Source organism: Accipiter gentilis, chromosome 6, assembly GCF_929443795.1.
Source record: "Accipiter gentilis chromosome 6, bAccGen1.1, whole genome shotgun sequence".
NCBI classification, from domain to species: domain Eukaryota; kingdom Metazoa; phylum Chordata; class Aves; order Accipitriformes; family Accipitridae; genus Astur; species Astur gentilis.
Window position 1 is genome coordinate 43,081,945 of NC_064885.1, and position 19,228 is coordinate 43,101,172.

The 19,228-nt window shown below is 40.8% G+C and overlaps 1 protein-coding gene across 2 annotated transcripts in view; it reads right to left on the bottom strand.

The window, feature by feature from the left end:
- Nucleotides 1–360: 360 nt before the first annotated feature.
- LEKR1 (leucine, glutamate and lysine rich 1) overlaps nucleotides 361–19,228 on the bottom strand; it is a 64,738-nt gene continuing 45,870 nt past the window's right edge. Inside the window, exons 7-13 of one of the 2 annotated variants that reach the window (XM_049801755.1) lie at nucleotides 16,627–16,708; nucleotides 14,713–14,790; nucleotides 14,251–14,454; nucleotides 12,334–12,427; nucleotides 6,195–6,347; nucleotides 4,964–5,263; nucleotides 362–2,249 (exon numbers count right to left, since the gene is read on the bottom strand). In XM_049801755.1, coding sequence (XP_049657712.1) covers nucleotides 1,836–2,249; nucleotides 4,964–5,263; nucleotides 6,195–6,347; nucleotides 12,334–12,427; nucleotides 14,251–14,454; nucleotides 14,713–14,790; nucleotides 16,627–16,708 — 1,325 coding nt within the window. In that variant the 3' untranslated portion in view covers nucleotides 362–1,835. Of the gene's footprint in view, nucleotides 2,250–4,963; nucleotides 5,264–6,194; nucleotides 6,348–12,333; nucleotides 12,428–14,250; nucleotides 14,455–14,712; nucleotides 14,791–16,626; nucleotides 16,709–19,228 lie in introns of both variants that reach the window. The other variant, XM_049801756.1, reaches the window with a different exon arrangement.

The window sequence follows — 19,228 nt, forward strand, 5'->3', positions numbered from 1 at the left end:
TTTTTGAGCTTTTGCATAAACTCTGCTACCACTGAAGTCAGGTAAGGCTTACCGCTGGTTTCAGTGGGAACAGAAGCTGATTAAGACAAAGTGAGTTTTCAAATCTAGCTAAATCTACAATGGTCATTTCTTCCACTGATGTTCTTGAATAAAATGCATTCCCTGCCATGTCATCGGCCTCAGCAAAGCTTTTCTAATTTTCTCCAGCATTGAAGACATTGCTCTCATTTTGTCACATACAGGACTACCTCATCACTCAGAAATAATGAGAAGGTCGAGGTTCATGGTGTGATTATAAATGTATTTGGGTTTACAAGTCAAGTGGCCTGTGAAGAAGCAACTCCACGACTCTGAGTGAAGAGCAAGCCCAGTCCCAAAACTGAAACAGGAGCAAGCAATTTCAGTCGTCCAGTTCTTCATATGCACACTCCAAGTCTGCAAAATGCTCCCCTCCAACTTACCTCCCATGAAGTTTCCGTCCAAGGCAGAGCTGACGGTCTCAGAAGATGCATGGTGGTCTTCCAAGCGAGTGACTCCTGGGGCACTGGTGTGGTGCTGGTGCGCAGGTCTGACCCCCACCCCGTGCCGGGGGCTCCCATGGGGCCAGGAGCTCAGCTTCAAGCTCCTGCCCTGGCCCCAGCCCTCGCCCGAGCTGGGTCTACGTGGTAGATCTACCTTCTGCATGGTGTGGTAGGTCTCCCTTCTACGTGGTATGGTAGGTCTACCTCTGCCCAAGGGACTCGCCAGGCTGACCTGGGCCTGCTTCATCGCCCCTCCTGGTCTGATGACCACCAGGCTGTCGCCAGAACCAGTGACTATCACCAGACTGGCCCTGTTTGGGCTTATCTGACCAAAACACTCGAGTACCTGGTGATGCAGTATCTGATAAAATCTCAGACTGCGTCTGCGTTGCCCATCGCTGTTTCACTTAGCCCAGCCAGTGCTCTGCGCTGACAAACTGCCCCAAGAGCAGAGCTGCCTTGTTCGAAGAGCAGCTGCTTCTGCAGCGTCTGCACGCTAACAACGACAACCGAGACTCGTCTGGGCTTTTCATGCCCCAAAACAAACCACAGCTCCATGCATCAAGCAGCAAATAAAAATATTGATCCTCCTCTGTAACAATTTTACAGAGAACACCAGCCTGTCTACTTTGAAGCTAAAAACTACGCTTGACAAAAAGACACTTTTCCGATGAAATTCAAGAGGCAACCATCTTTTGGACAAAATATATTAAGTCTTCAACTCCTTGTTAATTAGCACAGCTTGAAGACTTGCACACAGAGGAAGCTATGTCCCTGCCAATGGCTAGTCTACTGAGCGCACAGATTTGCCACATTTTCACGCTGAGTGATATATACTCCCCAACTAGCGAGTCTCACTGACCTAAGCATAAATATTTGCAAATATAACACTACTCAATTAAATCATCGCAAAAATCTGATTCTAACCGAACAAATCACTTTTTTACACCAGAAACAAGCAATTAAGTTACACGGGAGAACACACAAAATAGGTAAATTCCAATAAAGTGGTTAGGGAAAACAGTATTTGGAACTAGCAGCTATTTTAATTACAGATATTGAACATGTGCTCCTCTTGGAGAGACAATATTTTTTCTTTTTTACTCTTCTAATGTTGATAGCATTTAATTACATTGATATGCAATGGTCAAAGAAATACTAATGCATCAAAAATATATAAAACTTAAAATTAAGTTACAGTTGTAGAAATGCATGAATGGCATTGGCTAAGATTTGACCCTAGGGGTCCACAAGTAAATGGTCCTTTGATGCACTGGAATGGTTTCTCATGTGCCATGCATGCGTACGTAGCTGTCAGAGCTGACTCAGTTGTCGTCTTATAACTGCAGCAATCCTGCTCCTGGGCTCATTCAGCGAAGCCGCCCTTCCTCTTGGAGGATGCGGTGGGGCTAGAGCCGGCAAGCCCACGCTACCGCTGCTGTTACGCTTACTGGAGGTGGGTGCCTTAGCAGCTCTTGAAATACCAAACTGTCTGGAGAGATTGATTTCCTTCCCAGCGCCAGGGCTCGTGCGGCTTTTCTGTCCGTAATCAGCGAGCAGGGCAGCAGAGGAGGTTAGGCTGCCCTGAGTCAGGGAACACGGCGATAACGGGAAGTTTCCACTGAGCTTTTTTAGTTCCAGTACTTGTTCCCTGGCCTGAGTCAAAGCTGCAGTCAGCTCATAGCGTTCCTCACACTCTCTGCGCACCGTTTCCTGGAGAAGAGTGTTCTGCAAACAGAAACAAACACTGGCTTTACAAAATGCCGTTGGTCAAAAAGTGCGCCTATTAAACTCCTCAGGCTTAAGGCAGGGTGGCTGGAGGGTACTGATGCCTACAAACCCTTCAATACTTCCCTGTGCTTTGGTTTCTCTGAAAGTCACTCAGAAGACATACATCACCATTCACACACCCTTCACTCCCTCAGGAGACAGCGGAAAACATGAGGTAAGTCATCAGGAGTTACTTCTGATCTCCTGCCCATCCTCTAACTAGGGGGAAACTGGGAATGCTGCTCTTGGAAAGGAAAAAGCAACAGACAGGTTGAGTATTACTGCGCCACCTCGTTATAAGTGTTCAACCTCCTCTGCGGCATAAATAATTGTGCATTGATTTTTTTTGTGTGTGATGGAATTTCTTATTGATTACTATTTCCCAAATAATTGGGATAAATGATTTCCAGCCTAGTGGTTTTCACAACCTTCGCACTGTGACTGTGATTCCTGATACCTAAATGGTAAGTGACTGGTACTGGGCCTTGAGCAGACAACTGAAACTGTTTCTGTATTACAGAAGTCCCCAAGTCGGTATATTATGTAGAACTTATCTGTGATGCTAATTTTCCTGGCTCCCAGCTGAAACGAAAAGTAAAAAAACCACAACCGACAACACCACTAAACTGATTCATAGAAGTCAGAACTACTGAAAGTACTGAAACAAGCAGAAAATATCCATGTTTTTGTTCTTCTAAGCAAGCAATTGCTGCTGACACCAGAAGATCCATGAGAATGGAAGGGAAGCAACCACCGAGGCAGTCTCCAACACAGAGTGATGATTCAGTCAGAGAACAACACCCTCAGTCGTGCACAACCGCATTGCCCAGACACAAACTTTTCTGTGTAAACCTCTCCAGCGCTAAGAGTACGAGCTGTACGCCAGGTCAAGTCACGAATCACCCCGGAGCGAGGACAAACATTTGTATTTGAAATTCCACATGTGATTATGACAGTGGGTGCGTAACAGGGAAGAAAATGTGTAAGAAAGATAATCTCAATAGCACTTTTTCGACGTTTTGAAGAGCGAATACCAGTGTCAGTAAATTCAGAGCACAGAAGCGTGTTCCCACTAAAGCAGAAGGTGGTAAGCTCTGTTTAGCCAAGAAGAGCTTACTAAAACTATTACATTTTTGCATGTGTGTTCCTGTCAAAACTTCAAAAATGATGGAGAAATGAAAAGTCCTTTGTTGATCAATTTTTTTAGATTTTAAAATTTTACTTTGATCAAAGCACCTGTAGCAGATGTAGAGTGGAAACACCTAAGTTCTGCTCAGGCTATCTAACCTCAGTGCCAACTGCAAGTGAAGGAGCTGCTGGAGAAGGAACATAACTACACGCAGAAGTAGAAGTGGGAGAGACATAAATATTCAAAATAACTTACTCTCTGAATACCTAATTCTGCAGACAACTTAATGAAAGAAAGTTAGACGTTACTTTCCCTGCCACTCAGACGGTCACTGTTAGTCCGTGAAGTTATTTGGAAAGTGTTACCAGCAAATCTGAGGAAGTATCCTGATACGAAGTTTATATTAAAACCAGTTTCAATTTTCAACCACTCTTATCCCTCCTTTTCCTAATATAATCGTATTAGAGGAGGAACTCTGCTTCAGAGTGGGGAAAACTAGGCACATAAGCAGAGCTGGCAGAATCTCACGATTGAGGGTAACTGTGTGTTCCTTACCCTGCTGAAGTTCCTGACAAATACTTGAAGAGTACGTGTCTTTCCAAGAGCCTTTTCCATAGGTACAGGACAGAATGACTGCCAACATTATTCTAATTTCACTAACACAGTGTTTCTGAACCTTTTTCAAGGGAGAAATAAATATCAACCCAAGCCCTAATTCATTTTGAAGAGTTTCATTTCCACTGTTTACCAATTTTTTCTGCCACTTAATTACTTTGGACATTCCAGTCTAATCTTATCTACAGTCCCTGACTTCACTGCTTTCACATTTCTCATAGAGCAGTACAGCGCTCTCTCTTCCCTTCCCATTATATTCCAAACATTCAGCAAATGCCTGTGCTAAGAATATCCATCAGTCAAATTTCTCTTCACATTTGCTTAATTTGTATGTGTTTCTGTGTTACAGAAAGTGGCTTTACTGGTGGGAAGTGGGCTACATCCCCATTAGCACGGCAGGATACACACACATACCCCCACGTTAAAAGATGCAATCTCTGCCCCAGAAGCCATTCGGAACAGGACTGTATCCACTCTCATTTCTATTGAGAGCATGAAGTTTTTTTCTTACAAATGATTTCCAAAATAAGTAAGATTACTGGGAGGATCGCTGCTTTAAGGTTCAAAGAATGAGAAATGTCCATGTCTTCTACTTTAAAAACATGAGGAATGCTTTATTGTTTACTCATGTTTATGTAGCATGATGTGAGGCTAGAGACTAGGAAACAAAGGTCTTGCAGGACCTGAAAAATTTATATTTTTTAAAAATAAAACACTAGTTTAAGTGCTTGCTGAATTAAAAATTTCACATATTTTGTGATACACTGTATTTATGAAATTATGATGGACTTGCTTTATAAATATTTTCATTTCAATGGCTTTTAAGCCAGTACATAACAGGGTCTGAAATATAGATGCTTTGAATTATTTTAGAAATCACATGTCTCTAAGTAAAAATAGCAAGGCATTTCCTCGGTCATGTTCCTACCTCCTCTTGAACTTGACTCAAATTGTGAATCAGCTGTGTCCTCTCCTGGGTTAATTTTTCCAGTTCATCTGACTTGTGTTTAATTTCTTTCCTCATATTATCCAGAAATGATTCATTATTGTTCTTTTCCATTGTCAGCTGAAATTCAAGTTCAGTAATTAGTCTTTTAAGGCTCTGAATTTCTTTTTCCTTATCTTCATCTTTCTCTGCAAGTTTGATCTGGGCATCTTGTAGCTTCTTTTCAAGAATTTCTGTCTCCTTCCTTAAGCTATTGGTGGCACTGGATATTAATCCTGGTATCTGCATTAGAGGAGACAAAAACTGCATTAGTCTACGTTCAATGGATATTGTTAGGTAGGTAGAACTCAGTATCAGACAAAAGTTGACTTCAGGAAAAAAAACCAAACAAACATCCTCAGAGACAAAAAAAAAAAAAAAAAGCTCTGACTTTATGTAATACTCTCAAAGGATATCAGAGAGCTGTAAATTAATCAGAAGTCACTCAGAACAAAGAGATTAATTAGTATATCCAAGCTCAAAGAAATAGAGGTAAAAATGGAAAAACTTAACTTCTTTACAGCAAGCTAGTATTTCTTCAGGGTTTTAAAATCATAGCCAAATATGTGTAAAGTGAACTAAGCCAAACTGTTATTTTCAGCTCTTAAAAACACTATGTAATGTAACAAATTTTAAACAACAATGTAATTTCATCAGATGTCTATTTCTATATAAAACTTCAAAAACCGTATATCTGGGTAGCTGGGAAGAGCCAACTGCATGTGATACAATCACCAATATAGACAAGAAAGCAGTTAACTGGCCACTGGACCTTAGCCCATCCGTGCTGAACTAATTTGGGAAGGGAGAAAACTGCAGATGGTTTTGTGACAACCTGTCATAGCCTGAAACAGACCAAAGCTTTTAAAAAATGATGATGTCAGTTTAAAAATAATTAACAGCTACAGTCAATGGACATAGATGAACTCTGGGCAGAGAAAATGTGAGTAAAGGAAGAACTTCCACACCATTTAACTAAGTTGAATAATTACTTATTAACCCATTCCATTAAAAAAAATAGTAATAATTGAAACATATGCTAAGACTGGGAAAAAAAAAAATTGTATCATCTAGATACATGACTACACATAAAGAAGGTTTTACTCCTTCACATACTGTTTCTCAGAAGTTTACATTATCTACTGCCACAAAACTTTTCTCAAGTGTTACACACCTTCTTCTGGAGCTCTTCATGATCTCTCTGATATTTTGTGATTAATTCCTGCTGTTTTTGTCTTTCAATGTCTAGTTCCACCCTCGCTTCTTCCTTGACTTTAAGAATCGCTTCTTTGTGTCGTGCTTCACCTTTAGCCAGATCAATTTCCATCTAGGGAACAAGTGTTTTTTCACAATATGTAGCAACTCACCTTAAAATATTTTTCACATTCCACACTGCCATAAATGAAGCGATGTGAAATTTGGCAGACTGAAATTTTGGGCGCTGAACAAACACATCTGCATGATTGCAACCGCTGGAGCCTGGCGAGGGAAAGCTCCCGCTTCCCGCTGGCTCACGGCGGCACGGATGGCTCCTGCTCCGCAGAGCATCAGGGCTGGCTCACAGCCGGCAGCCCCAGGGAGACGTCTTACAAGCCCCGTGGTGTCTCAAGTGGTGCTAGATGCCTAAATTTAGGCAGCCGAACTTCACGCTAAATCCCTATGAAAACACTAAATTACGAAATCCTTAGCTAGTTCTTTAAAAAGCTGATTACTTTGCTGGAAGCATTTGCCCTGGAGGTAAAACTCAGCCCGTTATTATTTTCGAATGCAGCAAATTGATACATTTCACAGTAAACAGCATCTACTGCGCTAAAAATGGGCCGTAAGCTCAATATTCAAAGATGTTAACTCTTATAAAACCATTTTTTATTCACGCTCTGCCACTCGGCCTTGTCGGGGAATAGCAATTACCATATAAAATGTTTGTCTGTCTGCTCCCAGGGACCACACTCAGATGACACGTACTCCACGCGTGCCATCTTCCACTTCAGAAGCGCAGCGCGCGTTAGGACCGCATACCGATTTTATCACGTGTCCCCCTTCCACTAAATCCGTTGTAAACAGCAGAAATCTAGGGGAAGGAGCATACAGAGGAATCTCTGCAGAACCTCTCGGCGAGGCATCAGCGGGATGCCTGCCTCTCCAAGCATCGCCCGGTGCCGACGGCACGCGGCTCCATCGCCAAGCCGAGGTTCGAGGGAGCGGCAAGGAGCAGCTCCAGCTCCTTTTAGGGTCCAGACAAGACGGCACCGATGGTATGTATGTGGGACGAGCGCTGGACAAAAAAGCGGAGAGATGAAAAGTGAAAGCGTTGCAAATTCTGGGTAAAATATCCCAGTCCTGAAGGCATCTCATATATTTAATATTGCAAATTTGAATTCGAAAATTCAGCCACAATTACCTGAAAATAAAAGCCTGGATTCTGGAGGAAATACTGAAGGCTATATTTTGAAAAATATTCTTCCTAAACCAGTATGCTAATATTGTATTTCTGCAGGCTGAATTCTAATGGACTTAACTGTAGCACGCTGAAGGACTATGAAAGGCACATTAAACATGCACAACACTAGCCTAATTACTTTAAATTATTAAAAGAAGAAAAGCCCAGAATGAGCTTAATTACAATTATCTAATTTCACACACTAATTACGAGTGAAAGTATAACAAATCCCCTAACACTTTTTGGGGAAAAGATAAAACTGAAAATATTTTCATTATTTTTTAAATCAAAATATACCAAATTCTGGCCATTGAATAGGCACAAATCCCCCACTAATGTTTAACTTAAAGCTGGTATATTTGTAAGATCCTCAAAGTAGACTATTATTATTGTTGTTATTATTATTACAGATATATCTTCTACATTATTAGATATGGGAGTTAGGATTCTAATTGTAGAAAAACAAATTTATTAACTCTAAATATTATTAGAGAAACAGATCGTATGTTGGACGCTACTTGATTAGAAAGACTAAAAAATAAAGGCAGTATAAAAAACTGAGCTCATTTTGAAGATTATACAAGCATTTTTCACATTTAACACTTGAAGCTAATAAAGCTGATAAGCAGAACAGGAAATAAAATGGCAGCTGATCTTCAAAGAAAGCGCAATGGCTACTAATTGCTTTAAAACCACTTACGTGCCCCTCATTAATTAATATTTTAAAAATCCATTTAAACAAGTGTTTACATCAATCTTAAAATCTTTTGTAAAAGAGATTTTTTTGTTGTTCCATTAAAACAGTTTTAAGGTTTATCTGTATTTTAAATAGAAAACTGGAACACTTTATACTTATGTAATGGCACACTGACCCAAGAAAAAGATAACTTTGTCACTTTGTCATATTTCCGATTCTTTTTTCTGATGAGAACATTTTTAGAGCACTTGCTGTTCACTGCATTTTAATGGTTGCGATACCAAAACTGTAATTGCTCTCTCTTATTAGTAGCAGTCTTTATCTCATTTTAATGTCAGGTTGAACAATACATTGTGATTATGCAGACAGTGTGACCTCATTCTAAAATTATATCCTGTGACAGAGACGTTAAGAAGTTTTAAAAGAAATGTAACTGATCTTAATTGCTAGTAGCCCAAAAATTTTCCTGAGACTAAATAAAGCTTTCAGACACTTATCACGTACTGAGCCAGAGAAGACAGACAGTCATTTTAGTCAGCAATTACGTAAGGCTTAAATCAGAAAAGTCAGAGTTATTGTTCAACACTATTTTCAATTTTTCCTTCACAGATTTTTGTTGTTGTAATTTCTTATATTCAGTTTGAGGGTTTTTTTGGTGCTCATGTGAAAAAGCTGCAGATTAAAACAAAGTTTACACGCTCACAGCTGTTTGCGGTAAACAGCTTTCCGAATCCCACTGGAAGACACTGGCAGCTGGACTCCAATCCCAGTCGGAGTCTCCAGCTCAGAACTTTACAGCGGCTGGAAAACTGCCCGGTGGAAAAGGACCCGGGGGTGCCGGTCGACAGCCGGCTGAACACGAGCCAGCAGTGTGCCCAGGTGGCCACGAAGGCCATTAGCATCCCGGCTTGTGTCAGAAATCGTGTGGCCGGCAGGAGCAGGGAGGTGGTTGTTCCCCTGTACTCGGCACTGGCGAGGCCGCACCTCGAGTCCCGTGTTCAGTTTTGGGCCCCTCACGACAAGAAAGACATTGGGGTGCTGGAGCGTGTCCAGGGAAGGGCAACCGAGCTGGTGAAGGGTCTAGAGAACAAGAAGTGTTATGAGGAGCGGCTGAGGGAACCGGGGTTGTTTAGTCTGGAGAAGAGGAGGCTGAGGGGAGACCTGATCGCTCTCTACAGCTACCTGAAAGGAGGGTGTAGTGAGGTGGGTGCTGGTCTCTTCCATCAAGTAACTAGTGGTAGGATGAAAGGAAACAGCCTCAAGTTGCACCAGGGGAGGTTTAGATTGGAAAAATTTCTTCACCAAAAGGGCTGTCGAGCACTGGAACAGGCTGCCCAGGGAAGCGGTGGAGTCACTATCCCTGGAGGGATTTAAAAGACATGTAGATGTGACGTTTAGGGACATGGTTTAATGGTGTGCTTGGCAGTGTCAGGTTAACGGTTGGACTCAATGATCCTAAAGGTCTTTTCCAACCTAAACAATTTTATGATTCTATGACCCAAAACTCCAAGAAAAAGCGATCTGTCGTGCAGAGCAGAACCAAAGGTCCTGATTCCCGAGATCGCTGTTACGCAGTGAGGCTGCTCAAAGCCCATAAACAAGGGGCTGTAGCATTGCCCCATTCCAACCAGCTGCACAGTTAGCTAAGAAACCCATCCAATTAGCACATACAGCGGGCATACACATATATTTTTTAAATCAGCTGAAAATATTTTTCCACAGAAGACCCCAAACCCCGGTACATACTAACAGACAACTAACAAATTATAACCTAACATTGTAGAATGTAATAATACCAGTTCAAGATATGACCAGCAGCGGGAAACCCTTCTAACAAGAAAACACATGCTGACAGGAGTTTATGCTTGTGGAACAGACCTGTGCAACGCGTACAGCACCGGCTCGGCCACGGCGAGGTGCTCCGAGGGCGGGTGCGCAGCTGGGTGTGCTGCCCTGCATCTGAGCTATTTTCCTAAGGGTGCATCCTACATCCATGGACCAGAACTAGACCTAATCTCTTTCCCACTCTCTGTTCCCCAACCAAGCCAGTTACCCCCTGAATTCAGGGTGTCCTCCTGCTGTACTTCAACCAACCTTCTCATCTGTAGCCTTTACTTAATTTCTTTTTTCCTTCACTCCATTAAATAAAGGAAAAATGGGCATTTATAAAGGAGCACGCATGTATGGAAGGTGTATCATCCTCCCTCCCACCTTCTCCTTCCTCCTCCATGCGAGAGGAACCATCGTCCAATTACCAAAAGACCCCAGGTGGCACATGAAAGTGGCTTTAGAGACTTTTATAAGAGTCAATGAATAAAATAACAAAGGAGAAGCCAAGTTGCAGGAGTGTCAAGTCTTTTCAAATGAAATACAGAGGTATTTTCACAGTAAATTTCACTGACGTCTTTATCTCCATACTGCTCTGATCTGAAGGGAGGGCAAGTAAAAGAACCAGCAGAGTCATTAGCAGGAGCCTATTTGGCAGAGATGTGACTGCCTGAAAGGACCTGGTGATGCGAGAGGTCAGCAGAAAGAGCAGAAGCCTTTTGCACCCAAGAGGTCCGTCCTAGCTCCGGGACTTTCGCTGCACAACTCCTTTAGCCCTTTTTTATTGTGAGGACCCCCAGCTCAAGTAAACGGACGAGCCACGTGCCTTCTTTCTGCTACCATGTCTCCCTTCCCAATTCCCCAGTCCAACCACACTCCTCCACCTACCCACGGTGCTCCTTAGCCCCCTCTCCTAGCCCCCAGCTGCAGCTGACAGCCAGCACTACCCAGCACTTCTGCTGAGGTTCCCATGCTGTAATTAGCCACACGCTCACCAAGCCAATACGCATCTCCCACTGAGCCGTTCGCTCAGTCGGTGGGCACGCACAGCCTGCCACGTCAGGCACAACCAGGTGACTCTCGAGCACTCGGCGGGGAGGCTGCTTGGAGGGGCACACGCACCCCAAGCCCCTGGCTGCAGAAGCTTCCCTGTGCCCCCAGGCTGAAAGCGACGCTCGCTCCAGGTACTTCAGGTCTTGAGCGAGGTGACACTGCTAATTTGGGAGTATTGTTTTACTCTCCATACGTGTGGGGACTTGTCCTGACATCAGCGGGAACTACGGGCTCATATCAAAACAACAACAAATTTCATGTTCACAGAGGACTTGGAAAGGATAAAACTATCATGTTACTTCTTACTTGCCTATTGCCATGAGTGACAGAATCATCCCAGGGATGGCATGAACATGTATCCTGTGTTCACAGCTGCCGTAAGTACCGGGCAGGGTATCCACATGCCTCTCGCCTTCCTTGTCAGCTGTATGGCTAACAGCTCCGCTGCCTTTTGCTATTGAACAACTCCAGAAAGCTCCAGAATCACTATGCTAAGCCAGCTTTTTTGTTTAGCTCTGCTTTGGTTTGCAAATACCTGTCTTCTAAGAAAAGGACATTTTTGCTCATCTGTTTATTATTTATTTTATAGATTTGTTTTACAAATAGCAATCTTCAGTTTCAGTTCACCTAACCTACAAGCAGGAAGGCTCTGCGTTCTCCGTCTCTCGCGGCAACAATGCCCAACCTTGTTTTTACTGGGAAACTACTTCAATATTAAATATATGCTTTCCTATGCTTCTCTGCGAGACACGTAGGGAAACAAATCCAGGCACTGATGCACTTCCCCATGCAGAATTGTGGTTCAGGGTTCATAACCTGGACAGTTGCACACAGAACAAGGTAGGCTCTGTACGTTCACCTCCTTGGAGCTCACATAGGACAACGGCTGGTGAGACTGGGCTTTTCCTGCTGCAGAGCACACAGGGAAAGCATGGAGCTTGGAAGAACAGAGGTTCTGAGGAACAGGCTCAGTCTTGCTCCTCATACCCAGGCTTCCAAGGGACTGCACTCCTAACACAGGCGCTTTGCAAATACCCTGAAACCTGGGAAGTCTGGATCAGACCTGAACGTCTGCCAAGTCTGTAAACACTCATGCTAAACACCTTTTGCATTCAGTTCCAACCTATGTAGAGAGATCACCCATTAAAACCTCTTGTACAAAGAACACTATTGACATGTTTGCACTTGAGGAGACAGGTATCTGGCTTACTGTGCTCACTCCTGACAGCTGACTACAACTGAAAAAAAAAAATAAAGAAGAAATCGAAAGGGTGCCAACTGCACATCCAGTATTACCTTCTCCCTCCAGTTATCTTCATTCCGCATCTTCTGTCTTAATGTTTCCTGCAGCTGCTCTGTTCTGTTCTGATGAGAAATCAGCATTAACTCCCTAGAAACCACAAAAACTCGTATGTAAATATGTGCTCTGCCCAGATTGGTGGTATGCCATTTTCTTGCAATTAAGTCCTTTGTGGCAAAGGCTCGTCTTTTCCTCTTTGTTTAGTATTCTGTGCAATAAGCCCAGGAATCCTGCCTGGAGCCCAGAGGCACAGCAGTAATCACTACTTAGCATTTGCATAATGCCATCACATGCTTTATGAATTTTATGTTTTAAAGAAAATACTGTAGTTGATCTTTCTTCCACACATACATATTTAAACCTCAAATATTTTTAATATTTCCTAAGTGAAGTTTTTAAGAACACTGAAAAACTGTTATAATATTCAAAACAGAAATTGTTGTATTTAATGAGCTCAGAATATTACTGTCATTAATTAAAAAAATTGTAATAGGTTTTGAAAACAACCAAGTGCTTTCTATTGTTAGAGTTACTGTTTGTTATATGAAGCTTGTACAGCAAAAGAACCGGAGAGTTTAAATTCTTGTAACTTAGATTATTAGCAAGGTACCGACTGGAACAACTCATGTATCCGGGGTTTAAGTAGAAGGGAAATATTATTAAATTAACACGTAGTATCTTTTCATGCAGGTACTAAAGTACAGGGAATATTCAAATCCTTTAATATGAAAATAGCTTAATGCCTCTTGGTGTACATCACTCTCAGAAAATGCTTATCTTCTCCAAAAGCCACTTCTATGAATACATTTTCCACTGTACACAAATCAAAAAAATAACGTACTGCCATGTCTTAGGTAGGGGACAGCACTTTCTATTTTGCTAGTAAATGACAAGCTAATTTATCAGGAACTGAAAATTTATTAGCAGGACACTTAAATAATAAAACAAACCTGTGATTGTTAGGAATAATACAGGGTATGTAGATTACACTCCAAGCAATTTTAAGAAGTATGGATTTAGGGTGATAAGTACACAAGTCTGAAACAAAGGCACTCAAACTAGATACCATTCCAGGAAAGACAATCCTCAGAAGCTCAGTGTTTTATTTTCCACATCTGAAAAGTAATTACAGGGAAAACGGCAGCTTCACTGATATCTGAGAACCCTCAAAATAAGACTAGACTGGCAGGAAGTTGACCATACACTTCACCAAATACTAGACTGTATCCAATAACCTGGCATATTGTAATATTTACAGCATTATTACGGTTTGAAAGTTGCTAATAACATAAGTTACAAGAATTTAAACTCTCCAGGGCTTTTGCTCTACAAACCTCACAATACAAATAGCAGCTATAACAACTGCAGTAAATGAGTGTTTAGATTAAGCTTGAGCTGAAGCCCTGGACTGCAAAACAGGGCTTTCCCCCCTGCTTTCTTTTTTTTTTTTTTTTTAATAGGATTTTCTTTGCTTTGTCATTCAAGTTTTGTCTATATTGTAATAATTTAAAAAAATCTAATTAATTCCAATATTTCAGGATATGAGCTCAGGGCTGCCAAGGCTTTTAGAGTTTTGCCCTAAAAGCAGGAGATGAGAGAGGGCAGCGGCAGGGCAGGACTGTCCTGAGCACACAGGCAAGGCAGCAACTCCAGAACACGGAGTTGGGACCAGCAGGTCTCTCCCAGTCTGCCCAGTGCCCATAGCCACACTCCTCATTCTGCAGCCTCACCTCCCAACTGGCAGAAGCCACCTCTGGTGCTTTACAGAATCTATCTGTCCTTTAGGTAACAGCGAGAGGGGTTGAGGATCTGGCAGAGGAGGAATGTTTTATTTTTAATAGATTTCCAAAAAGACAATCTGGGCTGAACGTACAGTCACAGGAGGTTACCCGTGGTGACTCAGCTCCGATTACCTTTCTTGTTTCAACATCACCACCTCTTCCTCTGTTTGTCTAAGAAGAGCTTTAAGTGCTTCCAGCTCACTTTCTGATCGACTGGTTCTTCTTTTTAGATCTTCTTCTTTCCTTTCTTTCTCAGCCACTTCTTCCTGTAAATGTTTGCATACTTGTTGGCAAATTAGAAGAGATTCCTCCTTTTCCTTGAGCTCTTTCATAAGTCTACAGATGAAATAAAAAAGTATCAGCATTGTAGTTACTATATTCTTATTTACAGGCAGAAACTAAATAGACGGAAATCATTTGTACCTGGAAGATAAAATATTAGACAAAAACCTGTGTATCCTTTATGAAGTTAAATCTAGTGACTTGAACACAAAAATAGAAAAAAAAAATTGTATAAAAACTGCATTAAAATCACAAAATTTTTGCTCTCACTGCTCAGAAATTTGTGTTAGGAAACATAACTTCAGCATTTACCTTGATTCAGAAATTCCGTTTTCGTATTTCATTTTTTTCAGTTCATTCTGACAGACATCAAGTTCCGCTGATTTCACCCTAAGAAAACATTAAAAAAAAGTGTATTGTCCAAAGAAATGATAGCCTTTACTCATGCAGTAACCCAAACGTCATTTATTGATGTATTACCTAACTTTCTTTTTCTATTTCAGTTAAAAGGCGGACAACAAACAAAACCGTTGTCTTTCCGTTCCAGCTAACATATTTAAATAATTGGAAGTTACACTTCCAATGTAATCTCAGACTAACCCAGGATCACAACAAGTTTAATGCTGCAAACAAAAAAGTGAGATCTTGCAACACTGATGAAACTTTCAAGTAAGATATGAATAAAAATGAACAAAACAATTTAGTAGGTAAGACGGTTGGAAACTTTGTAGGTTTCTTGTCATTATGTCATCATTTCATCAATTAATAACCATGGTTAAGCTTCATATTTACATTTAAACAGATATAGAATATGTTATTTTATTAAATTTTACCCATATTACATTGAAATTTTAATATTACATTTGGAAACCATTTAACGTTTATTTAACTATGTTCATAAAATCTTTTTTTCATACTCAATACTTGTATTGTCATTAAAACACTTTGTTGCTAAGCATTCCAAATATTTACAACCTTGTTATGATCAGACCCTCTGAATATAGGAACCGAAACCAGAAAGTACACATCATAGAAGAATGAATCCTTGGTTAAATTTCAGGAAACACAGAAAAAGACCAATGATAGCTGGTCTCGAGATTTTCAGTACTAGTTCATTGCTTTTGAGCTTAATATTTGAAACAGTAATTTTTATTTTCAGTAGTGAATTATAAAGTGTTATAAAGTGAATTATGAAGTGCTGCTGTTCCGGAATGATTTTCTATGCTATATGCAAGCAATGAGGATTTTAAATACAGGAAAGCATCCAGCTCCCAGATTTTAGAGGTCACAACACAAGTCCCAGTGAGCACCGCTGCGTCTGGATGGGACCCTGGATTTTGGGTGCCCGACACAGCTCCCACAAAAGTCAATGGAGGGCAGCCTTGGGGCGCGGGGAACGTGGCAGCTCCGCTGCAGGGCCCTTGCTTGGCCATTTAAATAGTAACCCAGGGCAACAGTGTGCAGCAGCACAACAACCTTTAAGAAGAGGTGCATCTTTTTTCTTATCTCCTCCAGTTTTGATAGAGGACCCCTTAGTCTGCAGGGGCAGGCGCTGCTCCCTGCGGGTGGGCTGGAGACGGAGCAAGCCGAATTTTTTACTCCATGCGAGTGCTCTCTTTTCAGTCATAGTGCTTCAGTTAGCTCTGACAAGTATATGATGACATTCTATTTTTTTTCTCTATTAATTTAGGTTTTGCATACTCTTACTTGAAACCATAGGCACAACACAGAAAAATTACAAACCGCAAAAGCATACTGGTGCGTGGGAAAAGTCACAGCAAATTTACATTGCAGGGGGTGAATAAAAAAAGAAATCATAATCACTGAATAAATACTAAAGTTTCTGATTAGTTTTATTGCACCTTTCCCTCCACTCCAAACCTACAATGTGAAATACTACTTTCCACAAACATTTTTAGTCCAGCAGTTATGTGGATTTCACAAAATGTATCCTACGCTTGTGTGTTAAATGAAGCATCACTGAGCTGACTTAGCCCCCCTCTTTGCTCTAGCATTAAACACAGCTGGGGGAAGAAAGCCCTGCTTCCACACAGAGACATGCTCAGTCAGCCGGTTAGAAATACAGACTGTTTAATATGACGATAAAATATTTTCTCTGTTGGTCATAACCTTCTCAAATCACGACAAGCAGCGTGCTCTGAAAAAAAGTGGTCTGTTACAGCTCTATGCGGAGTGGCAAAACAATCAAGCAAATGGAAATCTTACATTAACAGCTTTTTGTAGTGGTCCGTCTCAGCTGTTACTTTCTGCAGCTTCAGTCCAATTGTCTCTACTTGATTTGTTAAATCTGAAAACAAAAACATGGGTTTCATGCCTGTACTTATATTAAAATAATTCACTTTTATACATATAGAGTTTTATTTGAATCTCAGATATGTAGCTCCTTGCTCCCACCTCAAACAGGCAAAGCAGTAGATCACAGCACTGCCTCTGAACAACGCAAAATGGCCATCTGTGAAAAGGACGGTTTATGATTTGTAATATTTGAATTGATTTCTCACTGCTTGCTAAGCATATAAGCCAGTTGTTTATATTTTCTTAAGAATAGCAAATTACTTTAAAAAGTTGGAACGCTGTTACATCGCTGTAGACTTCAGTTCAGAACAGCCTTCCAATTTCTAGTCATACACTAGCAGAGACTGGCTTTATAGCAAGAAGCTGGGTTTTGTTTATTTGGGTTTTTTTTATCCTACCAGGAAACATCAAGTTCAACTAAATGTAAATATGCAATGCTTTAAACCATATGGTTTGTACATAATGCTAAGAGCAAAAGCATGCAGGAAGGTGGACCTGAAAATAACCTGCTAATGCTACTTCATATAAAACATTGACACTGACTTAATGGTACTATATATTTTGTCTTAGAGTCTCTTAGCTAAATGTTATCATTCAGAACACATCACGTATCAGTTTCAACTGCCATTGCCTTTTTTCTGACATATATCCCAGTTCTTTTCATCTGTACCACCAGTTTAATTATCTTTTTTTTTTTCCACACTTGGAAAAAAAGCTTCCAAAGAAAATACTGAGCAAAGATAAAAGAACTGTTAAATATCACTCCTTCTGCACAGTCTCATGTAAACAAAAAAAGTGACAAATTTACTCCCAGTAGACAATGTAACACTTCTGATTTATTAGCTTTCACTCCTCAGAGTAAGCCAGGTCTCTCCACACCCGGCTGTGCAGGACAGACGGCCGTCAGTTTGCACTTGCAGCACAGCACCCAAGAATTTTGGTGCACAGAGATCACAAGCATGTGCTGCGCAAAAAATACAGGCTGGTGAGAACAGAGCAAACCTTCTTGACATCTGTAACTATATCTGTCTGTTTGTTTACAGGTGCAAACTAATTTTAAAAGCTTTCTTAAAATCCCTTCGTGACACATATTAGACCATTTTGTCTCAAAGAACACAATAACCAATAATTCGAACTCTGCAACCTTCTTAAACAGTTACGTATGAAAGAAATCTCATCTAGTTTTGTGTGGCATAATATTTTTATTTTTTTTTTAAATCACAAGCATAGTCTAACTTCAAGATTTGAAGCCCTATAAACTGACGTAATGGCACGTACCTTAATCTGATTCTCATCTTAATGAACATATCTAAATATGCTCACAAACAAGGAGAGCTGGCTTTCAAGAAAACATAAGAATGACCTGAAATCAAAGTTGCCTCTACAAAAAAGGTAGCGTCATAAACTACATGGAAAAAAAATGTACAATAGAACATTGCACCAAACCTAGAAGTGGAAGAAAAACCAAGATCTTCCCTCAAAATGCAAGAGCAAACTAAATGAGCTGACTTTCTCTCTGAAGGTGAACAGCCACAGAGTCCAATCTCTCCATCTTCAAAGCTCCAAGAAACCAAATCTAACTGTGATTCCTGTTCTTAAATTTATCACTTCCAACATCAGAATTCACTGAATTTTTATAACTCTTCCTGTATGCCTGTTTCAGTCATTTCCAGAAACTATCATGACGACGGATAACCCCAGAGTGGGATTGTCTGCCAGCGATCCCCCATGTCACACCGTATCTTGCTAAATCTTACCACATGAAAGATGCCCCTGTTTTCAATAAAGAGAAGAGGAAAGCTGTTCATTATCTCAAACTATAACCAAAAAAATGAGGGAGAGAATTATGTAGGGTAAAGTACACACTACCTGTCAGCTACATTCTCAAACTATCAGCATTGATAAAGAGCTTTTTTAAGAGAAAGTTAAAATTTGTTTGGGCTTGACTAAGCCCTTGCAAAAGTCAGTGGAAGTATATTATAGAAGCACCTTCTATACCACGTGCCACTGACAACAAAACAAATAAAAATATATTTTTGTATAATGTACCATTGCCACTGTGTTTATACATTTCAGAAAAAGAAATACTAATTAGTCCTGCGTTCATTTTTGCAATTGTTAATAGATATTGCCACGTCGCTAATCTTTGAACATTGAAATAGCTTCTACTCTGATTCACATCAGTCAGAGTCTACCTAATTAAATGAGCAAATAGAAGAGTGTAGGTAGATATTCAAGAAAAAAGCCTTTTAATAAATGAGAATGGATGCACACAGAGCACTGCTCATTACAAGCCCTGATCGACAGAAGCGAACGGGCCTGGACATTCTAGATCCTCCTGGAGTTAATCTGTTCATTTTTTTAGCACGCAGGGGAAGCTGATAGCACTCTTTGCTGTGCACATAGTGAGCTGCCTCAGACGGATGCCATTCAAGTTTATTTGTCTCCTTGAAACAGTTCAACCTACTCCATGGAACATGAGACATCACAGAAAACGCAATTTTTGAACAGG